This window comes from Megascapheus bottae, chromosome 6, assembly GCF_031878675.1.
Source record: "Megascapheus bottae isolate mThoBot1 chromosome 6, mThoBot2.hap1, whole genome shotgun sequence".
NCBI classification, from domain to species: Eukaryota; Metazoa; Chordata; class Mammalia; order Rodentia; family Geomyidae; genus Megascapheus; species Megascapheus bottae.
The window spans coordinates 72,597,756-72,616,549 of record NC_143514.1 but is presented as its reverse complement, the minus strand read 5'-3'; the positions used below and the strand labels follow the sequence as shown (position 1 = coordinate 72,616,549).

General features: G+C 49.2%; 1 protein-coding gene across 1 annotated transcript; it reads left to right on the top strand.

Moving 5' to 3' along the window:
- Positions 1 to 1,113: 1,113 nt before the first annotated feature.
- Positions 1,114 to 16,145, top strand: Cda (cytidine deaminase). The gene is made up of 4 exons (XM_090333874.1): positions 1,114 to 1,304; positions 7,465 to 7,576; positions 12,915 to 12,972; positions 15,528 to 16,145. Exons 1-4 carry the CDS (start codon positions 1,151 to 1,153, stop codon positions 15,642 to 15,644), a joined length of 441 nt encoding a protein of 146 aa, XP_090190000.1. The 5' UTR covers positions 1,114 to 1,150; the 3' UTR covers positions 15,645 to 16,145.
- Positions 16,146 to 18,794: the final 2,649 nt, after the last annotated feature.

Sequence of the window (18,794 nt, the reverse complement as noted above, 5' to 3'; positions counted from 1 at the left end):
CCTGAAACTCTTATGTCCAATTAGCCTCTAGAAAGCAAGACGTGGGGCTTGGCTCAAGGGGTAGGTTGGTAGCCTCCAGCTGAAAAGCTCAGGGACAGTGCCCAGGCCTACCACCACCACCAACAACAACAACAAAATTAAATTAAAAAGAAAAGAAAAGCCATGCTCACCTAGCTGCTGGAACCTCTGTCTGTCGAAAGGATACACAAATATCTCATTGGATCCTCACCACTGCACCCTGAGGTGCTGTCTCTGCATCCATTCCACAGACAAAGCAAACTGAGGTTTAGAGACCTAGGCCTCCAAATGGAGCTCAGGGCTTCCCAAAGCTCTGGGCTCTGAAGCCCAGGTCTGAAAAGAAAAGCAGCACACCTTTAACTTAGAAGGGTTGAGACAAGGAGCTCATAAATGACAGAATGGGAAATCAAGCCAGAGCTATGGAAACTCTTGTCCTTTTTGTAGTCTTGGGATGGAGAACAGAGATGATCCCTGCCTTTGTGGTAGGAAATGGGGGCACTGGGACGTCAAGGGAACTGCCAAAGTTTGTTCTTGTAGAAAATGGCAAAAGCACAGGATGTAAATTAGAATGGAAGATCTGAAAGGCACAACCAGCTGAGATCCTTGTAAATTCTAGATAGGGGCTGAGAGGAATTAAAGATAAACCACTGAAAGTAAAGAAGCTTCTTGGTCTTATGCCTGATTTTGATAGCTTGAAGTTGAAGTGATCAAAATGGGTGCCCAACATCCTGCCCTTTCAACCTCATCCCTTCCTTCAGTGAAAGAGAAATGAACTCCCTGTGGTCTGGACCTCTGAGATCCCACACACACTCAGCCAGTGGCCGCCACCTTCCTGCGCGGTGCGCCCACAGCTACCCCTGCCCGGCAGCTCCATCCCGGGACCCAGTCCGGCTGCCCCACGCCCTCCCCCTCCCCGGCCGGTGCGCTGGCCAGGGCGACCCCCGCAGAGGGGCGCAGGGGCCCCGTGCGCCCCGCCGCCACCCCCTCTGCTCCTCCCCTCCGGGCCGGCGCGGCGCGGGGACGCGCCCCGGGACACACCCCGGGCACACCCCGGGGCGGAGCCTCCTCCAGGGCAGCTCCCCGCCGGCCGGCCCGGCTCGGCACTGCCGCTCATCCACCCCGCGAGGCGGACATGGCCGAGCAGCCGCCCCCCTGCGCCGTGGAGCCCGAGCACGTCCAGCGGCTCCTGCAGTCCTCCCGCGAGGCCAAGAAGGCAGCCTACTGCCCCTACAGCCACTTCCCCGTGGGGGCCGCCCTGCTCACCCGCGACGGGAGGGTCTTCTCGGGTAAGCGCCCCGCGTCCCACCCGAGGGGCCACCGCGGGCCCCGCCCCGCCCCGGTCCTGCACTCCGGGGCAGCGGTGACCGCGGGTCGCTCTCCCCCGCTCCTCCACCAGTCCTGGGGCTCACACTCAGGGCCTGGGCACTGTCCCTGATCTTCTTTTGCTCAAGGCTAGCCCTCTACCACTTGAGCTCCAACACCACTCCTGGTCTTTTCTGTTCATGTGGAACTGAGGAATGGAAACCAGAGCTTCATGCAGGCTAGGCAGGCACTCTACCAATAAGCCACCTTCCCAGCCCAGAGCTCTACCACTTTGAGCACTCTTGAGCAGCCTCCCTTCTAGTTTTCTGGAGGTAAAAGTCTCATAGACTTTTCTGCCTGGGCTGGCTTTGAACCGTGATCCTCATATTTCAGCCTCCTGAGTAGTTAGGGTGACAGGCGTGAGCCAGCAGCATAGGACTTTTACATAAGAAATTGAAAGGGCTGGGAGTTTGGCCTGGTGGTAGAGTGCTTACCTCGCATGCAGCAAGACCCGGGTTAGATTCTTCAGAACCACATATATAAAAAAGCCAGAAGTGGTGCTGTGGCTCAAGTGGTAGAGCGCTAGCCTTGAGGAAAAGTCCAAGGACAGTGCTCAGGCCCTGAGTTCAGTCCCCAGGACTGGCAAAAAAAAAAAAAGAAAGAAATTGAGGCTCAGAGCCTTGTAGAGGAGATACTAGACTGGAGTCCACAAAGCCTTGTCCTTGTTAATTTAGATAGATAGATAGATAGATAGATAGATAGATAGATAGATAGATAGATGATAGATATGAAATCTCAGGAAATTAAACTCAGGGGGCTCCTGCTTCCTCTAGGACTTGAACCAGGCCTCCAGCCTGACCAGTGGCCTCCAGTTTAGACCTCACCCAGGTCTCCCTTTGTGTTTTTGAGATAGCATTCAATCATGTTAAACCCGAGAAGTTAGTGGTCTTCCAGACTCCACTTCCCAGGTAGCTGGGATTACAGACACATGCCACCACACGTAGCAGCTAGTCTCCTGTCCCTGCACCCAGGGTGCTGGGACAGATGGGGAGCTGGGAGGAAAGGCAGCAGCATGGCCTACCGTCCTGGAGGAGAGCAGCCAGGCAGACCCTGGGCGTCCAGCAATGTGTGTGTAGATCTGCTTTTCCACGCCTTTTCTTTGGTCTTGGAGACATGCCTACCCAGGCTGGGCCTGCAGCACTTGCCTTGCAGGGACCAGGTCTCAGGGTTCACAAAAGTCAGTAAATAAATAAAAGTCACCCGAACAAAAGTTCAAACTCACCTTTGTAAGGTTAAGGGCATTCTCACGCAGGACAGCAGGTAACGAGTGGTGGAGGTGTCAGGTCCTGCGGTCTTGTCTCTGGACCTTGATGGGGGGCAGGAAGGAGCTAGTCATGAGTCACCCATTTTGCAAACATCTTGGAGAAGTGACCTTGATCCCTTACTAATTTGTGATAGAAAGATCCTTTTAACCCTGTCAACCTTGCAGGCAGAAATGGAAAGTGAAACTCAGAGAGAGAGAAAGTGCCCCAAATCACAGAGTTGGGGTTTTGACCCAGAATTCCTGACTGTAAGTAAAGTCTGCAGCTTTGTGTGGGGCAAAGAGTCTTGAGTGTCCCACTGAAACTCAGCCCTGGCCTGTTTACCAGATGAGCGTTGATTATTAACCAGCCTGCAAACACCCTTACAGTGTAGCCTGGACATGGCAGAGCCTTGAAGGTAGAATCCCCTGATATTTCACAAAGCCTCCTATCATCCTCATCCCCCGCCCCCTGGGTGCAGAAAGCCGCTGGCACCATTGCTGACCCTTGCTGGGCACTTATGATGTGCTAGCATGGGTTCCATCTCCATACTTGCCCCAACACTTTCCCCCTGACCCCTGGACTTTGCACTGCAGAGGGCAAAGGCTGGGTCTTGGGCCTGTGCGCCCTCCATCTTTCCCAGAAGCAGGACGCAAGCCAGTGGTCTGACTGAGGCTTGACTGGCTGAATGAGAAACTGACCTTGGAGATGAAGAGCTTGGAAGAAGGGAAGAGGGGGGGAGGAAGCATCCAGGGTGGGAGATGGTAGGCACACCCAGCCTGTCAGGCCACAGCATTTTCTGGCCTGGGGATCCCTGTGTCTGCCTTTCATGTACAGTGTTATTTAGGGTGAAGGCTCTGGAGTCAGACATCTTGAGTTGGAATTCTGCTGTGGCTTTATGTCACCCCCCCTTCTCAGTCTCAGTTTACCCATTTGTAACATAGGGTCTGTGGCACCCACCTCTCACAGTTGCTGTGAGCATAGCTGGCATTCGGTGGGTATGCCTGGCATAGGTAGGGTGGCATCAACACCCCCACTGTTTGTTGGTGTCTGGGCTGTGTCTGTAAAGGGATGTGTTCAATCACACCTGGGTTTGTGGAGCTTGGGTTTGGTTTTTTTTTTATGCTGTGTGTGTGTGTGTGTGCACTGCAATTTGAACACATGGCTTGTGCTTGCTAGGAAGGTTCTCACCACTTGAGCTTTAGCAGGTGTGAGTTAGCAGTGTTTTTTTCCCCCAGGTAGGGTCTTGAATTTTCCCCCCAGAGCTGTGATGGCACAGCTGTGAAATGGGCTCTCTCATTTGGGGCCTAAACTGGTTTCAAATAGCAATTCTCCCAATTCTAGCCTGGCTTCCAACTGTGATCCTCAGGTCTCAGTCTCCAGAGCTGCTAGGGTCACAGGCGTGAGCCGCATAAAGTACCTGGCTTCTTTTTTTTCTTAATTAAATTTCTTTTGAAATTTCTTAGTTTTATAGCTGAATCCATGGTCATTTGAAGTGGGCAGAGGTCAAGAACATGGAGACAACAGTGGCTCGTCCTCTCGCGGACGGGACATTTCTCTAGGCCAAGGACTCTCCAGCATGGACACAGACACCTGACCTCAGCATCTCCTTATTAGAAACACAATGTGTGTGTGTTCTAACTCAGATGTCATTAATCAGAAATCTGGGAGTGGTTTTTGACATCTGTCTCATGAAGTCCTCTCAAAGGTTCCAATGGGTGGATCTCCAAGCTGCTTTGATTTTAAGATTCTTCAGAAGAGAGAGTAGGGCCCACGTTGTCCTTCTAAGATCTTCCCTGCTGCAGATGTCACCAACAGTCCTCCACTCTGGCCCTGCCTTAAAGCACCAAACAAGCTCTCAAGCCAGCCTCTCTGAAATGCCACGGAGCACAGAACAGTCTTTGTATGTGACAGGCCAGTATGTGAATCCTGGCATCCTGCCACGGGCATTGTTTTTTCCCTTCTAGAAGTGCCCACTTTGACCCAGCACTGCACAGAAACCTCCCATCTGGCCATCCAGGAAGCAGTGAGAAAGAGGAGGTGGCCAGGTCCCCACAGTCCCCACTTTGCAGGACACTGAGGCTGGGCAATCCTGGTAGCCTCCATGTAATTGCTTAGATCAGCCCTTACAGGGCCAAAAACCCCATAGGAGGTGTGTGTGGTTCTCCTCCAATAAGACTTTATTGGAAACCAAACAGCAGGTTGAGTTTGTCCCAAGGGGTGGAGTTTGCCACCTTTTTGATCCAGAGTCTCTTCTCTGTTGCCCCTCTTTACCCAATCCCTTGTCCTAGGGGTTTTCACTACTGCCTCCTTCCCCCAGAGAAACCCTGCTGCTTGTCATCCAGGAAGCAGCAAGAAAGATAACCACTGAGGAGAAACCCCAAGGACCTGAAGACCTCCCATAAAGCCCCATGTTCTAATGAACCAGAGCACTTCCCTGTAACTCCACTCAGGGTAACAAGCCTTCAATATGTGGACCTTTGGGAGATAGCCAACATCATAAAGAGGGAACAAGGATACAGAATATTAGAAAAAGAATTAGTTGATGAACACCAGTTCACCATTTTTGTGGACAGAGTAAGACAAAGTATCATCATCGTGCCAGTACAAACTGCCCTGTTAGGGAAATTCGACTGACACCTCTGTCTCCTTATTTAGAAGGTCAGATACTTCAGTTTGGAACTTGAGCATGGTGGTTCCATATGAAGCTCAATAATCTGTCTTTGTTATTTTTCAAAGGAGGGCAAGGGACTTCTGTAGGACAAAGGATCCCAGAACTGAGCACGACCAACTGCTGGACTGTCCCTACAAAGAAAGCACCCTTTGAGTCACAGGATATGAGACTGTTCTAGCTTTCCTTGCCAAAACACTCTCTGTCCTGAACTGGCCTGTGAAGATGATTTAGACATGGCAAAGGAAGATTTCATTAAGAAATGAGAACTTCCAACCCAGACACTTGCAGTTGTCCTCAGAGGCTGGTTTGTCTGCAACCATTTGTTTTACAAGCTTATCTGAGAAGCTCAAGATCTATGTAACTCATGTCTAGTGGGTAAAATGTCAGGCCTGAGGTGGGGACAGGGTGGGGCAAGTGGGAAAGCCAGGTCTGGCAGGAACCTTAATCCCAGAGAGGCGAAGTCAAGTACCAAGGATCGACAAAGGTGGATGCTTTGGGCTAGTGTGGACAGACCAGAGAGGTTTTTTAAAAGAAGTCATTTCCAGCGGGGATCAGGAACCTGGCTGGGGAGACAAGCTTAGACTCAAGGATCAACTTTGACCTATAAGAATCTAGTTTTTGCATTTATAATAATTCACATTTTGGCATGAACAAATGCTTGGCCAAAGTAGGATACAATAAATGTTAATCGCTGCTTTCAGGGTTGCAGGTTTTTTTGTTTGTTTTTTGATCAGTCAGGTTTAAACTCCAGGCCTGGGTGCTGTCTCTAAGCTCTTTTTGCTCAAGGCTAGTGCGCTATCACTTTGAGCCTCAGTGCCACTTCCAGTTTTCCAGTGGTTAGTTGGAGATAAGAGTCTCACGGACTTTCTTCCCTTGACTTTGAACTGCAATTCTCAGATCTCAGTCTTCTGAGTAGCTAGGCATGAACCATCAATGCCTGGTACAATTTTTCTGATGGTACCAGGATTTGAATTCAAGGCCTTGCACTTGTTAAACTGGCACTCTGCTATTTGAGCTGTACCTCCAGTCCAGCTGTTTACTGCTTAGTTTGGAGATGGAGTCTTACAGACTTTTCGGCCTGGACTGACTTCAAACCACAGTCCTCTAAATGTGAGTCTTCTGGGTTGCGGAATTACTATTAGATGGTTGTTGTAAGCTACCAGCACCTGGCCCCGAGGGCTGTAACTTTTGGTTCCTCTAGGACCTGTATCTCAACAGTATGAATTGGTTTCTGTATGGGTGCAATGGTAGACATATACACCACCTCCTGGAAACAAGAATGTCTCATCAATGTCATTACCCGCTCTCGGCTTTGTGTTCTTGCTTAACTTGTTTGATCAACACTGGTAACTATACCAATTTGAGCCATACCTCCTCTTGTGGATTTTACTGATTACTTGGGAAAAAGAATCTCAGGGACTTTCGTGCCTGGGCTCAACCTCCTGACTAGCTAGGATTACAAGCGTGAACCACCATGAATTTTTCTCTTATTAGATCATCTTTCTCTCATCTTCTCCTCCCTCTCCTCAAGCCTCACCATCTCCCTTGACCTTGGCCCTGACCTTTGCAGTGGGGATGAGGCTGCTTTATGTTCTCTGTCACTCTGCCTCTACCAGGATGGAGGCATTAGGGAAATGGAGGTGGTGGGTGATGGGAATCTGTATTATTCCTGTAGCCCTCTGCTGCCTTCATGGGCTTCTGACACCCCCACCCCACAAACACTCACCTGGGATCAGTCTCTGAAAGATCTCATCCCTGGCCCTTTTTGGAGGTACACATTGCCCCTGGCAAGACCACCTGCAGCACTACCTGACTTTACAGCCAAACAGCTTCCCCACTTTACTCTATTTAGCCCCGCCCGCTCCCCCCATGCCCCGGTATCTCTGACTCTGTGGAGTTACCTGGTGCCTCTCCAGCGGTAATTAAGGCCTGGTGTGACCTGTTAAGTTCTCTGCCTGCTTTCTGCCCTTTCATCTCTTGATACTTCCTAACAGTGGGCCTTTTGGGGAAGGGGCTGTGACACAGGGGTCCTGCAGCTTTCAGTGCTGCAGGCCCACTCCTTCCTCGAACGGTTGAGAACGTGGAGTGGCTCCCACCCTGGGATGGGTGAACCGGGAAATGGCAGCAGGAGTGGTTCTGGAAATACCACTGTATTTCCTCTCTCCTCAGGATGCAACATAGAAAATGCCTGCTATGCCCTGGGCATGTGTGCTGAGCGGACTGCTATCCAGAAGGCCATCTCGGAAGGGCACAAGGATTTCAGGGCCATTGCTATCTCCAGGTGAGTGGGGCAGGCAGGTCACAGTGACCCTCATTCATCTCCTCGGTCACCCCCCCCCCCGGCCCCATGTCCCCATCAGTCATCCACCTGACACATGTCAGTTGTACATGTTCTATAAGCCATGTGCTGGGATAGAACCCTGAACTGCATGCCAAGGATAAGGAGGTAAATAAGGATAGACTCTGTCCTCAGTGAGCCCGATGGGCAGGAAAACAGCCAAGGCAACTCTGACAAAAGGACAGCTGTGTTCCAAAAACCTAAAGTTCAGAATCTTCATAAAGAAGTATGAAGATGTTGGGTGCTGGCGGCTCACACCTGGAATCCTGAAGTACTCAGGGGGCCGAGATCTGAGAATCATGAAGCCAGCCTGGGCAGAAAAATCTCCAATTAACCACCAAAAACGCTGCAAGTGGAAGCATGCCTCGAGTGGTAGAGGGCCAGTATTGACTAAAACAGCTAAGGGACACACACATACACATACACGCGCACACGCCCAAAGCTGGGGACCTAACTGTCACCTGAATAGACTTCCTTGCCACCACATTTTCCAGCTGAGAGCTAGAGAAGTTGGGCAACTTTCCTTGCAGTTAGTGGAAGAGCTGGGACAAAATCCAGGTCCTTCTGCTGTCACTCACTTCTGAGTCAATGCCACTGCATCAGGCTGTGCTCAGACTTCTGACATTCTTCTACCCTGGGGCCCTGAAGAAGCTTCTCTGTCAGAATTATATTCATATTCTCTCTCTCTCTCTCTCTCTCTCTCTCTCTCTCTCTCTCTCTCTCTCTCTCTCTCTCCCTCTCCCTCTCCCTCTCCCTCTCCCTCTCCCTCTCTCTCTCTCTCTCTCTCTCCCTCCCTCTCTCTCTCCTTCCCTCCCCCTTCCCCCTCTCCCTCTCTCACTCCCTCTCTTCTCCTTCCTTCCCTCCCTCCCTCCCTCCCCCTTCCCCCTCCCCCCTCTCACTCCTTCTCTTCTCCTTCCTTCCCTCCCCGCCTCCCCCCCTCAATCTGCATAAGCCTAGGTGCCAGAACAGGCTTGGTTAGGGTGACAGCAGGAAGGCTATAATTCACCCTGATTATAGACTCCAGCCAGGTTCTGGCTGAACAGGAACCCCAATCTATTCTCCACCCCAAACATAAATCTTATTTCTCAGGGGGGCCTGATGAGGGCCCTGCACCCCACAGATTCAGTGGCTTTAGGATTCAGTCTTGGGAATGAACTCTTTCACTCACTGGGAAGCATCTGTTTAAACTGGCAGATTACTTTTCTGTAAACTGTTACATTGTCTATAAGGGACAGGGTTCTTGATGAGGTAATGTTATAAGAAGAATGGGCAGGGAATGGAAATGGTTAACCCACCAAGAACAGGCCACATGGTTGGCCAAGCTTTGGTCTTTGGCACTGTGAGCCTATCATTTCCACTTATGGAGGGAGCTGCAACCCTTTCCTGGACCAGAGTAAAAAGGAGTTTTAGAGCGAGGCTGATGAAGGTCAAGCCCATTGATGGGGGGGGTGGGTTGTTTTGTATTTTTTGCTTTTGCTAGTGGTAGAGTTTGAACTCAGGACCTCACAGGCTTCTTTGCTCAACTAATGCTCTACCGCTTGAATCATACCTCTAGTCCATCTTTTTGCTGTTTTTTGGACAGTCCTAAGGCTTGAATTCAGGGCCTGAGCACAGTCCCTGAGTTTCTTTTGCTCAAGGCTAGCACTCTACCACTTGAGCCACAGTGCCACTTCCAGCCTTTTCTGTTTATGTGGTACTGAGGAATCGAGCACAGGGGCTTCATGCATGCTAGGCAAGCACTCTACCTCTAAGCCACATTCCCAGCCCTTGCTGGTTCTTTTGGAGATGGGATCTCACAGACTTCTGTGCTCTAGCTATCTCTGGACCACAGTTCTCCAGATCTCAGCACCCTGGCTAGGCAGGATTACAGGTATGAGGTATGGACATTCTTTTGAGGCTTGAACTCAGGACCTGAGTACTACTTCTTAGCTTTTTTTGCTCAAGGTTGACACTCAACCATTCAAACGACAGCTTCACACCCAGCATTTAGTGGTTAAGTGGAGATGAAAGCCTTATGGTCTTTCCTGCCTGGGCTGGCTCCAAACTGAGATCCTTAGATCTCAGCCTCCTGAGTAGCTAGGATGGCAGGTGTGAGCCACTGGTGCTACACCGTGCTGCAGGCTGGCTCTCAGGGGGTCCATGTTGTTCAAGGCTTTCTGAGTGGTGTCAAGGCACTTAGGGAGAAACGCCTGGATTCTGGAGTAGTCCCCGTGGTAGAGGTTTGTGCTGGCTTCCTTTCAGCTGAGGCTGTGCTGGGAACATTTTGTGCAGATGAGCAGAGATCAGGATGTGGGGGGGGGGGATGGGAAGGGAGAAAAGAAGCGAAATAACTCAATTTCAAAGCTGATTAAAAAAATAATAATGGATTTCTGGAGAGAGAGAGAGAGAGAGAAGAGGAGAAGGAGGAGGGAGAGAAAGAGAGACCAAAGTCAACAAAAGGATAATGGCACAGTCCCCTTACTTGCAAAAATTTTCCAAGTGAAAGGATTTTCTTTTGGTTATTATCTACTTTTAAACATGACTGTGTATTGCTAGCAATGATTAGAAAATGGCCTTATTTGCATAAAACTCACATTTTCCCAGTACCCAACTGCTCTACTCTGACAATTCAGCCTCATCCCCAGCCAAAACGCAATCATTATGGAGCTAGTGGCTTGTTAAATTGCAAATGGGGATTCGAGAAGGAGCGGGAAGTGCCATCTTCCTTGTTAACACTGGGCAGCCAGAACAGTCTGCATCTCCCTAAGACCCAGGAGGATGGAGAATGTACTCGGAAAGGGACCCTGTGTGGGAGGAGACAGGGTGGACTTCCCTGACAGAGAGAGAAGCGAGAGTCCCAACTGTGCCCAGCAGTTTGGTAGATTTCTGGCCCCTGATCTGGGTGTGATCCAGGTTGGCACAAGCCACAGAAATCTTCAACTCTCAGCAAAGGACGGGATGGGATGAAGGGCTCAGGAAGTCATGTCCTTCAGCTCATGTCGGCTTTCATTGCTCGCTCTTGGCAGGAATGTGGGGGCATGGCTGAAAGCCAGTGTTCCAGGTTGGTGAGGCCTAGCATGATTTCTGGCTAGGCACCAATGGCTCACAACTGTAATTCTAGCTATTCAGGAGGCTGAGAACTGAGGATTGAGGTTCCAAGCCTATCTAGGCAGGAAAGTCTGTGAGATTCTTATCTCCAATGTACCATCAAAAAAGCTGAAAGTGTTGGGGCCGGGAGTTTGGCCTAGTGGTAGAGTGCTTGCCTAGCATGCACAATGACCTGGGTTCCATTCCTCAGTACAACATACATAGAAAAAAGCCTGGTGGTGCTGAGGCTCAGGGGGTAAAGCTCTAGCCTTGAGAAAGTCCAAGGACAGTGCTCAGGCCCTGAGCTCAAGCCCAGGACTGGTTAAAAACAAAACAAAACAAAACAAAAAAACCACAGAAGTGGAGCTGTGGCTCAAGTGATAGAGTGTTAGCCTTGAGTAAAGAGCCCAGGACCTGAGTTCAAGCCCCAGGACTGGGGGCAGAAAACTCAATAATACCAACAATACCACAGTCAGAGTGCACAGATTCTCAAACCCTGCTTTAGCTACTCAGGAGGCTGAGGCAGGAAAATCTTGAGTCAAGAACAGCCTGGCAAAGTTATTGAGACTATCTTTTTGTTATTGTCACACCAGTATTAGGGATTGAATTCAGGGCCTGAGTTCTGTCCCTTAGCTCTTTTGCTCTAGGCTGGTGGTCTATCACTTGAGTCTACTTTTATTTTTTTCCTTTGCCAGTCCTGGGGCTTGAACTCAGGGCCTAGGCACGATCCTGAGCTTCTTTTGTTCAAGGCTAGTACTTTATTACTTGAGCCACAGTGCCACTTCTGGCTCTTTCTATGTATGTGGTACTGAGGAATTGAACCCAGGGCTTCATGCATGCTAGACAAGCACTCTACGACTAAACCACATTCCCAACCCTACTTCCAGCTTTTTACTGATTAATTGGAAATAAGAGTCTCATAAACTTAGCCAGGTATGATGGCTCACGCCTGTAATCCTAGCTACTCAGGAGGCTGAAATCTGAGGATCAGATTCAAAGCCAACCCCGGCACTAAAGTCCCTGAGACTCATCTCCAACTAACTACCAGAAAACTGGAAGTGGCATAGCAGCCTTGGCTGAAGAGCTTGGGGACAACGTCCAGGCCCAGAGTTCAAGTCCCACAACACCCCCCCCCCCAAAAAAAAGAGAGAGAGTCTTTCCTGCTGGGAATGGCTTCCAACTGTGATTCTCAGATCTCAGACTCCAGAGCATCCAGGATTACAGACATGAGCCACCAGAGACAGCTCTAGGTCTTCACGCACTTACTTCCTGCTGTTTTCTCACATTCCTTCGAAGTAGATGATGTAACCACCCATAGTTTATAAGCAAAGAAACAAGCCCTGGAGGGCTTAAGATGATTCAGAATCATACACAGGAAAACCAAGAGCCACACTGGAAATCACATGCTCTTCTGAAAGGTATCTAATCCAGAAGGGCCTACACAGCAGGCCGAGGGGAGGCCCCTAGAGTTACACCTGGGCTCTTGGGGCACCATCTTTGCCCTGCTCAGACCTAGAGAGTTGCCTAAAGGAGCTGTTCTCACATCACCAGCATGTCTTCAGCTTCCTCAGGTGCCAGGAGTCTTTTTCTCTTGATTTATACCCATCTTATTGTCCTAGAGCGCTTGCGGGTGCTATTTATTTCTTTTGCTTACAGAACAGCATCTCTGATACTTTAAACAACCTTACCTGTTTCCTTACCTGTAAAATGGCCATGAGGCCAACCCAAGTTGTTCTGAAAATTAAATGAAATATCTGTTAGGTGCCTGGTATGAGGGGCGATCACGAGATAGTAACATATTGACTCTACCCTTTCTTCCAAGGATGAGGCCAAATTCCATGTTCTATAAATTATTCACACTCACCTCAGTGGCAGGGCTTGTCCCTTTTCTTTGTTCATACTCCATTTTATTTAAAATAATGACTCATCTAGTTTTCTGTCACTGGGCTGAAGGCTAGAGCCAAGTTCTCCACCTCTTTCTCTGAGGGGGTGTATGTGACAGAGAGTAAGTGCTCAATTAATGTTTATTGGATGCACTAATGACAACAGAGCCCTGCCCATGGCTCTGCTTTGTGGAAGTGTGGAGAGTTGCCAGCTTGCCTTTTTAGCCCCTAGGGGCTAAAGCCTGCAAGTCAGGATATGCCTGGTGGGATCCAAGCAAAGGCCCCAGTGCCTTGGGACAGATGGATCAGAGCTGCCCTCTCTGCTTCCACAGTGACCTGCAAGATGACTTCATCTCACCATGTGGGGGCTGCAGGCAAGTCATGAGAGAGGTAAGTGCTCCTCTTCTCCCCAGAAAGGAAACCCCTTGCCGCCTAGCCTTCCCAGAACACCAGCGCAACACGTAGCTGTGAGCAGGGGCGCAGGAGGGAGGGCTGTCCTGTCTGTTCAGCTGGGGAGGCCTAGGCTTCTCCAGGGTTGCAATAGTCACTGGAAATGAGTCCTTCCTCCAGCCAACATGTACTGAAAGTGTGTGACAGTTGGTGCTGGGCACTGAGCCAGCACTGGGGACAAGTCAAGCCAAGTCCTGCCTGCCCTCAGAGAGTTTACAGGCTGGCACAGGAGGCAGACAATAAGTAGGCCGAGAAATAAATAAGCAGCAGAGTGAAGAGTACAAATAACTGCAAAACCCCACAGGACAGGGGGTCAAGTGAAGAGGACAGAGGGGAGGCTCTGGATAAAGGGTTGGAAGACCCCAACTCCAACCTTCCACTTGGTTGCAAATAACGTTTTATTGGAGCACAGTTATGTCCGTTCCTCCAGGTGCCTTCTGTGGCCACTTTGGTTGTATGTCAGCAGAGTTGAGCAGTACACAGAACTGAAAACCTGAAATATTTACTGTGTGGCCTTCGACACTGGTTCAAAATTGGGTCTCACTGACTTTCCCCCCACCCTGGACTGGCCTCAAACTGCAACCCTTTTTCCTCCTCCCATTTACCTGGGATGACAGGTGCATGCCACTGCATCAGGTGGCAGCGCCTGCTTTTGGAGTTGTGCTGATTGATTGTTTCCACTTTCGCTTTTTCTCTCTTGGGGCTTCGGGGGATCTTCAGGCTCTCGACACCTCAGTCTTCCTGCTGCTTCTGCCAGTGCTGCAAACCAGGAACAGTTTGCAAAGCTCATTTCCCAGATGTAGATGAAAAACCCCACCACACAGGCGTAGCATTCGTACAACATGATGTGTGTGACTGCAAGGGCAGCATGACAGTTTCTGAGGTCACAGAGAGAAGTCACAATGGCTCCCAGTCTCTGGTACCCAAGGTCTGTTCCATCATGGCCCAGTTGCTTCTTGCTGCTTTCTCCAGATCAGATGTTGGCATAGGAGAAAGCTGGCATATGAAAGAGCTGAAGGAGAGTGAGACTGACACCTTATGCAAATGATGAGGCCTGGGGGGCCCCCTGGATGGCGCTTGCTTGGTAGACTGGCCTTCTAGACTGGCCTGCACTCAGCTATACCCTCAGGCAGAGGCTGCCAGGCAAGAAAATTTCCCCTTAGAACATTAATTCTGAAATAGCCAGAAGATTGATGGTGTCTGGTAATGACCTGGTGATTCAGACAGAAGAATGGAAGGAAAGCAGGCCGCAAACCTGAGCACTGGCTGGCAGCCAACCTAACAGTCACAATGGCTGCATGAATTGACAACCTTCTATGCACAGGGTCTGCATCGGGATGGCTTCCACCTGTCAGCTCTAAGTCTTACCATGCGGGGTCACATAAACCCTGGGCCTGTTACTAACTCCAAGCTGTTTCCATGAGGCTGCCACTGATTTAAGTCTCCCCAACACACCAAGACACTGATCCGAGCTGGGCACATGTTGCATGCCTATAATCCCAGGTAATTAGGAAGCTCAGCAGTGAGGATCACAGTTCAGAGCCACAGCTTCAACAGACAAACCTGTGAGACTCTTTATCTCTGGTTAGCCAGCAGAAAGCCAGAATTGGAGGTATGGCTTAAGTAAAAAAGCCAAATGAGAGTTCCAGCCCTAGTATGGGCACAGGTGCACGCACGCGCGTGCACACACACAAGAGCCCCAGAGAGTTATCATTTATCCAAGGGTTGAGAGGAACAAGTCGCATCTATAATCCAGCTAGCTACACAAGAAGCAGAGATGGAACAGATGAAGTTTGAGTCCAATCTAGGCCAAAAATTTTTTTTTAATTAGCAAGCCTCTATCTCAGTCACTAAGCTGGTTGTGGGAGTATGTGTCTATAATCCTAGCTGATTGGGAGGTGGGAGAATTGTGATCCCAAGGCCAGCCCTGGATAGAAGCACAAGACCCCATCTGAAAAACAAACTTAAAGCCAAAAGGGCTGGGAATAAGGCTCAAATGACAGAGGCAAGTGAAAGGCCCTGAGTTCAAATTCTGTCTGACAACAACAAAAAATCACAAATAAAAATTATAAGTAAAGAAGTTATTTTAGGGGCCAGGAGTTTGGTCTAGTGATAAAGTGCTTGCTTAGCATGCATGAAGACCCAGATTCGATTCCTTGGTACCACATACATAGAAAAAAGCCGGAAGTGGTGCTGAGGCTCAGGTGGTAGAGCTCTAGCCTTGAGAAAGTCCAAGGACAGTGCTCAGGCCCTGAGCTCAAGCCCAGGACTGGCAAAAAAAAAAAAAGTTATTTTAAAAACTATGTACCCAGGGATCAAGTAGTAGTCCTCAGAGTATAGAAAGATCAGGAGACATGGTGAGCCTTGCTGACTTTGTCCTGGGTAAACAAAGGCACAGAGAGAGGCATGAGAGATGCAGCAGAGAGTCAAGACTCCAGTGTGTCCCTAAGCCCTCTGGTAGTGCTTCAGTCACACTGACTCTACCTCTTTTCCAGTTTGGCAGTGACTGGGCCGTGTACATGACCAAGCCAGATGGTACCTATGTGGTCAGGACAGTGAAGGAGCTGCTGCCAGCCTCTTTTGGGCCTGAGGACCTGCAGAAGATCCACTGACGGATGGCCAGAGAATACCCACTGCCTGGGAGAGCCTGGGTTCTCTCAGGGCTAACCAAGATAGCCCTCAGCAACCTCATCAACCCTGGCGTCATCTGACAAATTCACTCCAACCCTCCGGGGGCCTGGAGAGAGAACTTTTCCGGATCACACTCAAGCATCATAAATTTCACCAGGCCTGACCCACAGCCCCTCCTCAAAATCCCTGCATCCCCGGGACCCAGACCACTGCAACTGTCTCTAAAATACCAGCCTCCCTGAGCATTTATCTTGTTCCATGTGACTTTTCTGATCATAAACATCACAGAGCATTCTGATTCCAAAAACTATGCTTTCCTCTTTGTCTCTATTGCTGCTGGCAGTTTTTAAGAGGGACAGACAGGGTAGAAATTGCTGGGCATGTTCTCCTGGAAGAAGACAAGTCACCTCAGAACCATGTGGCTTTCTGGGTGGAGTCTGAGTCTGTGTGCTGCTTTTCTCTGTGTTCCCAGATGTGAGATTCCCCCCGCTGGGCTGACTGCTCATACTCATGGCTATCTAGTTGACACCTGGAATGGCCCTCCAAGGCCCACGTTGAACTATTGGGAGGTAGTGGCCCTTGAAGAGGTGGGCCCAGCAGGGAGGAAGAGAGGTCACAGGAGGCGTGTCCTCAGAGGGGAGGGGAGGAACCCAGTCCCTTCCTCTTCCTGTTTCTCACTTCCTTAGTCATGAGGTGGGCAGGTTCTTCCTCTTGCCAGCTGTGCTGCCTCCCCAGCCAGAGGCCTCAAGGCAGTGGGCCCACCCAACCATGGCCCAAATAAACCTTTTCTTCCTATAAGTTGATTCTCTCAAGCATTTATTAAATGATGAAAAATTGACAACACACCATTTCAAGAGTCAACCACACTTGACCCTGAATGCTATCCCCTTCACAGCTGTAAATGAGACTGTAGTACAAGAAGGAGGCAGAGGCTAGAGTAAAGGATTCTCACATTCTCATATTCACTTTTACACATCAAATATGGTAAATCCTGTAGAGAGAAAATATACATGAAACAGTCTCTGCCCTTGCAGAATGAAGTCTGACAGGGAGAGAGAGGTACTGACAGGTCTAATGTGCAGAATTCACACTGTGATCCAGGCAGTATCACGTGTGGGGAATGGGCACATGCTTTACTCTGGCGTGTGAGGAAGGTCAGAGAGGGTCCATTTCCTTCATGCTTTCTTTGTCTCTGTCTGTGTGTCTCTCTCACACACACAAAATGATAAAGATGAATGAGTAGAGGAACAGGTTAAACGTGAGGCTGGCACTTTGGAGGTAGGTTTTAAGATGAGAACTTCAGGGCTTGATTCTTGGAAATTTTTCTCCATCAATAGCTGGGCACAGTGGCACACCTGACATCCCAGAGATGTGGAGAAGCACAAGCAGGAGAATCACAGCCCAGGCCAACCAGGGGGCAAACAAGACCCTACCTCAAAGATAACCATTATGAGGGGCTGGAAGCACAATAGATGAGTGGGTCCAAAAAACGTATCTATACACAAGGGGATTTTACACAGCCGTTACAAAGAATAACATTATCTGCACGGAAATGGGTGGAAGTAGAATAAATTATGTTGTGATGTAAGCCAAGTTCAGAGAGCTTCTGATAGGCAGAAATGAGATCTAAAATGCGCTGGGAATGACAAATTACACTATTCTAGATAGTCACACGCAGTGAGACCAAAAGAAGATATTCTTAGGAGAGAAACACAAAGTTGCAATGCCTAAGTACATTCTTAATTCTGTATTTATACAAAATAGCATATGTATTGAAACAAACTCCACGCTGTTTAGGGAAAACCACCAAGAGACCACACAGACATAGAGTACAGCCAATAGAAAAATCTTTATTACTGACCAGGACTGCACTGGGCAATTGGGTGCCTAAAAGTACAGTCTCAAGCCTGAATTTATGGCCCTTTTTAAAGCAGAAGACCCACCTCCTTATTTTCCCAGGAGTCCAAAGTCCATAATGGTTCTTTCCTGAGAGCGCAAGCCAAGTGTGAAGTTTCAGAAGCTGCTTAGACTATGTTGTAAGCATACACTGAGTGAGGGCAGCGAAACCTGTTCTTATAATTTGTTTCTGATTCATTACCTAGAGACATAAACTGAACAGTGGACAATAGGTACATATTTAAATGTCAAACCCTAAGGAACTAGTCTTGTGGGGGAAGGGAGTGCAGTCCTTAAGACAGAGTCACAAAAGCAAAATGGAGTTATAGAAGCTAAGAGTAAACTCTAAGCCGGTGAGGTTTTATAAGCCCTATTGGAAATGTATGGATGTAAAAGATCTCTTTCTTTTTCTCTCTCTGTTTTGTTTTTGATGATTCTGTCTTCTTTGCCTTACGTATGGTGTAGTCACGTGTACCTCTTTGGAAGGGCTGGGGAGGATACGGAACTCGAGGGAAAAGTGAACAAGTACAGCAGTGACTCCACTAGACACTGATGGAGGTGAACTAGGCAAGTCATGAGTAGAGAAGGAGAGGAGAGACTGGGAGGGAGGGAGGGACAGAATTCGCTGTACGAAAAGAAATATCCTCATTACCGTAATCCCTCTGCATCACCTCTATAATAACAACCAAGCAAACTTTAGGGCCAAAGCATGGCTCAAGTGGTAAAACAGTGGTTTTCTCCTGACATAGGCAAGAACCTGGAGGACAGGAAGGGGACAGGTAAACTGTCCCTTTGCTGTGTCTTTACACCAGCATAGATGGGTAGGTGTTCTGCCCAAGAAGATTGTGGCTTTTCCACACAGCTTATGATGAACCAAACTTTTCTGGACCTCCCAACCAGTATCACTGCTGTCTGCCTTTCGTTAGAAATGGCTGTGGAGACTGGGCATCAGTGGCTAATGCCTGGAATCCTACCTACTTGGGAGGCAGAGATTGGAAAGATGATGGTTTGAAGCCAGGCTGCTGTGTGTTGGGATGGATTCTTGGGGACACAGCATGGAATAAGAAAGTCCTTGCCCCCCTCCATGGGCTGGGATGTAGCTCAGTGGCAAAGTGCTTGCAATGTCCTGGGTTCGATCCCCAGTACCAAAAAAAAACCAAAAAAGAAAAGTAAAAAGAAAAGCAAGTCCTTGCCCTCAGGCGGCTCTGTTTGCCAATGGCAGTGTAAGAGCTCAG

Excerpts from the sequence above, each read along its gene's own strand:
- Cda (XM_090333874.1), top strand. The coding sequence starts at position 1,151 with ATGGCCGAGCAGCCGCCCCCCTGCGCCGTGGAGCCCGAGCACGTCCAG. Across the intron at positions 7,577-12,914 it reads AGGGCCATTGCTATCTCCAG|TGACCTGCAAGATGACTTCA; the intron begins GTGAGTGGGGCA and ends CTGCTTCCACAG. Across the intron at positions 12,973-15,527 it reads GCAGGCAAGTCATGAGAGAG|TTTGGCAGTGACTGGGCCGT; the intron begins GTAAGTGCTCCT and ends CCTCTTTTCCAG.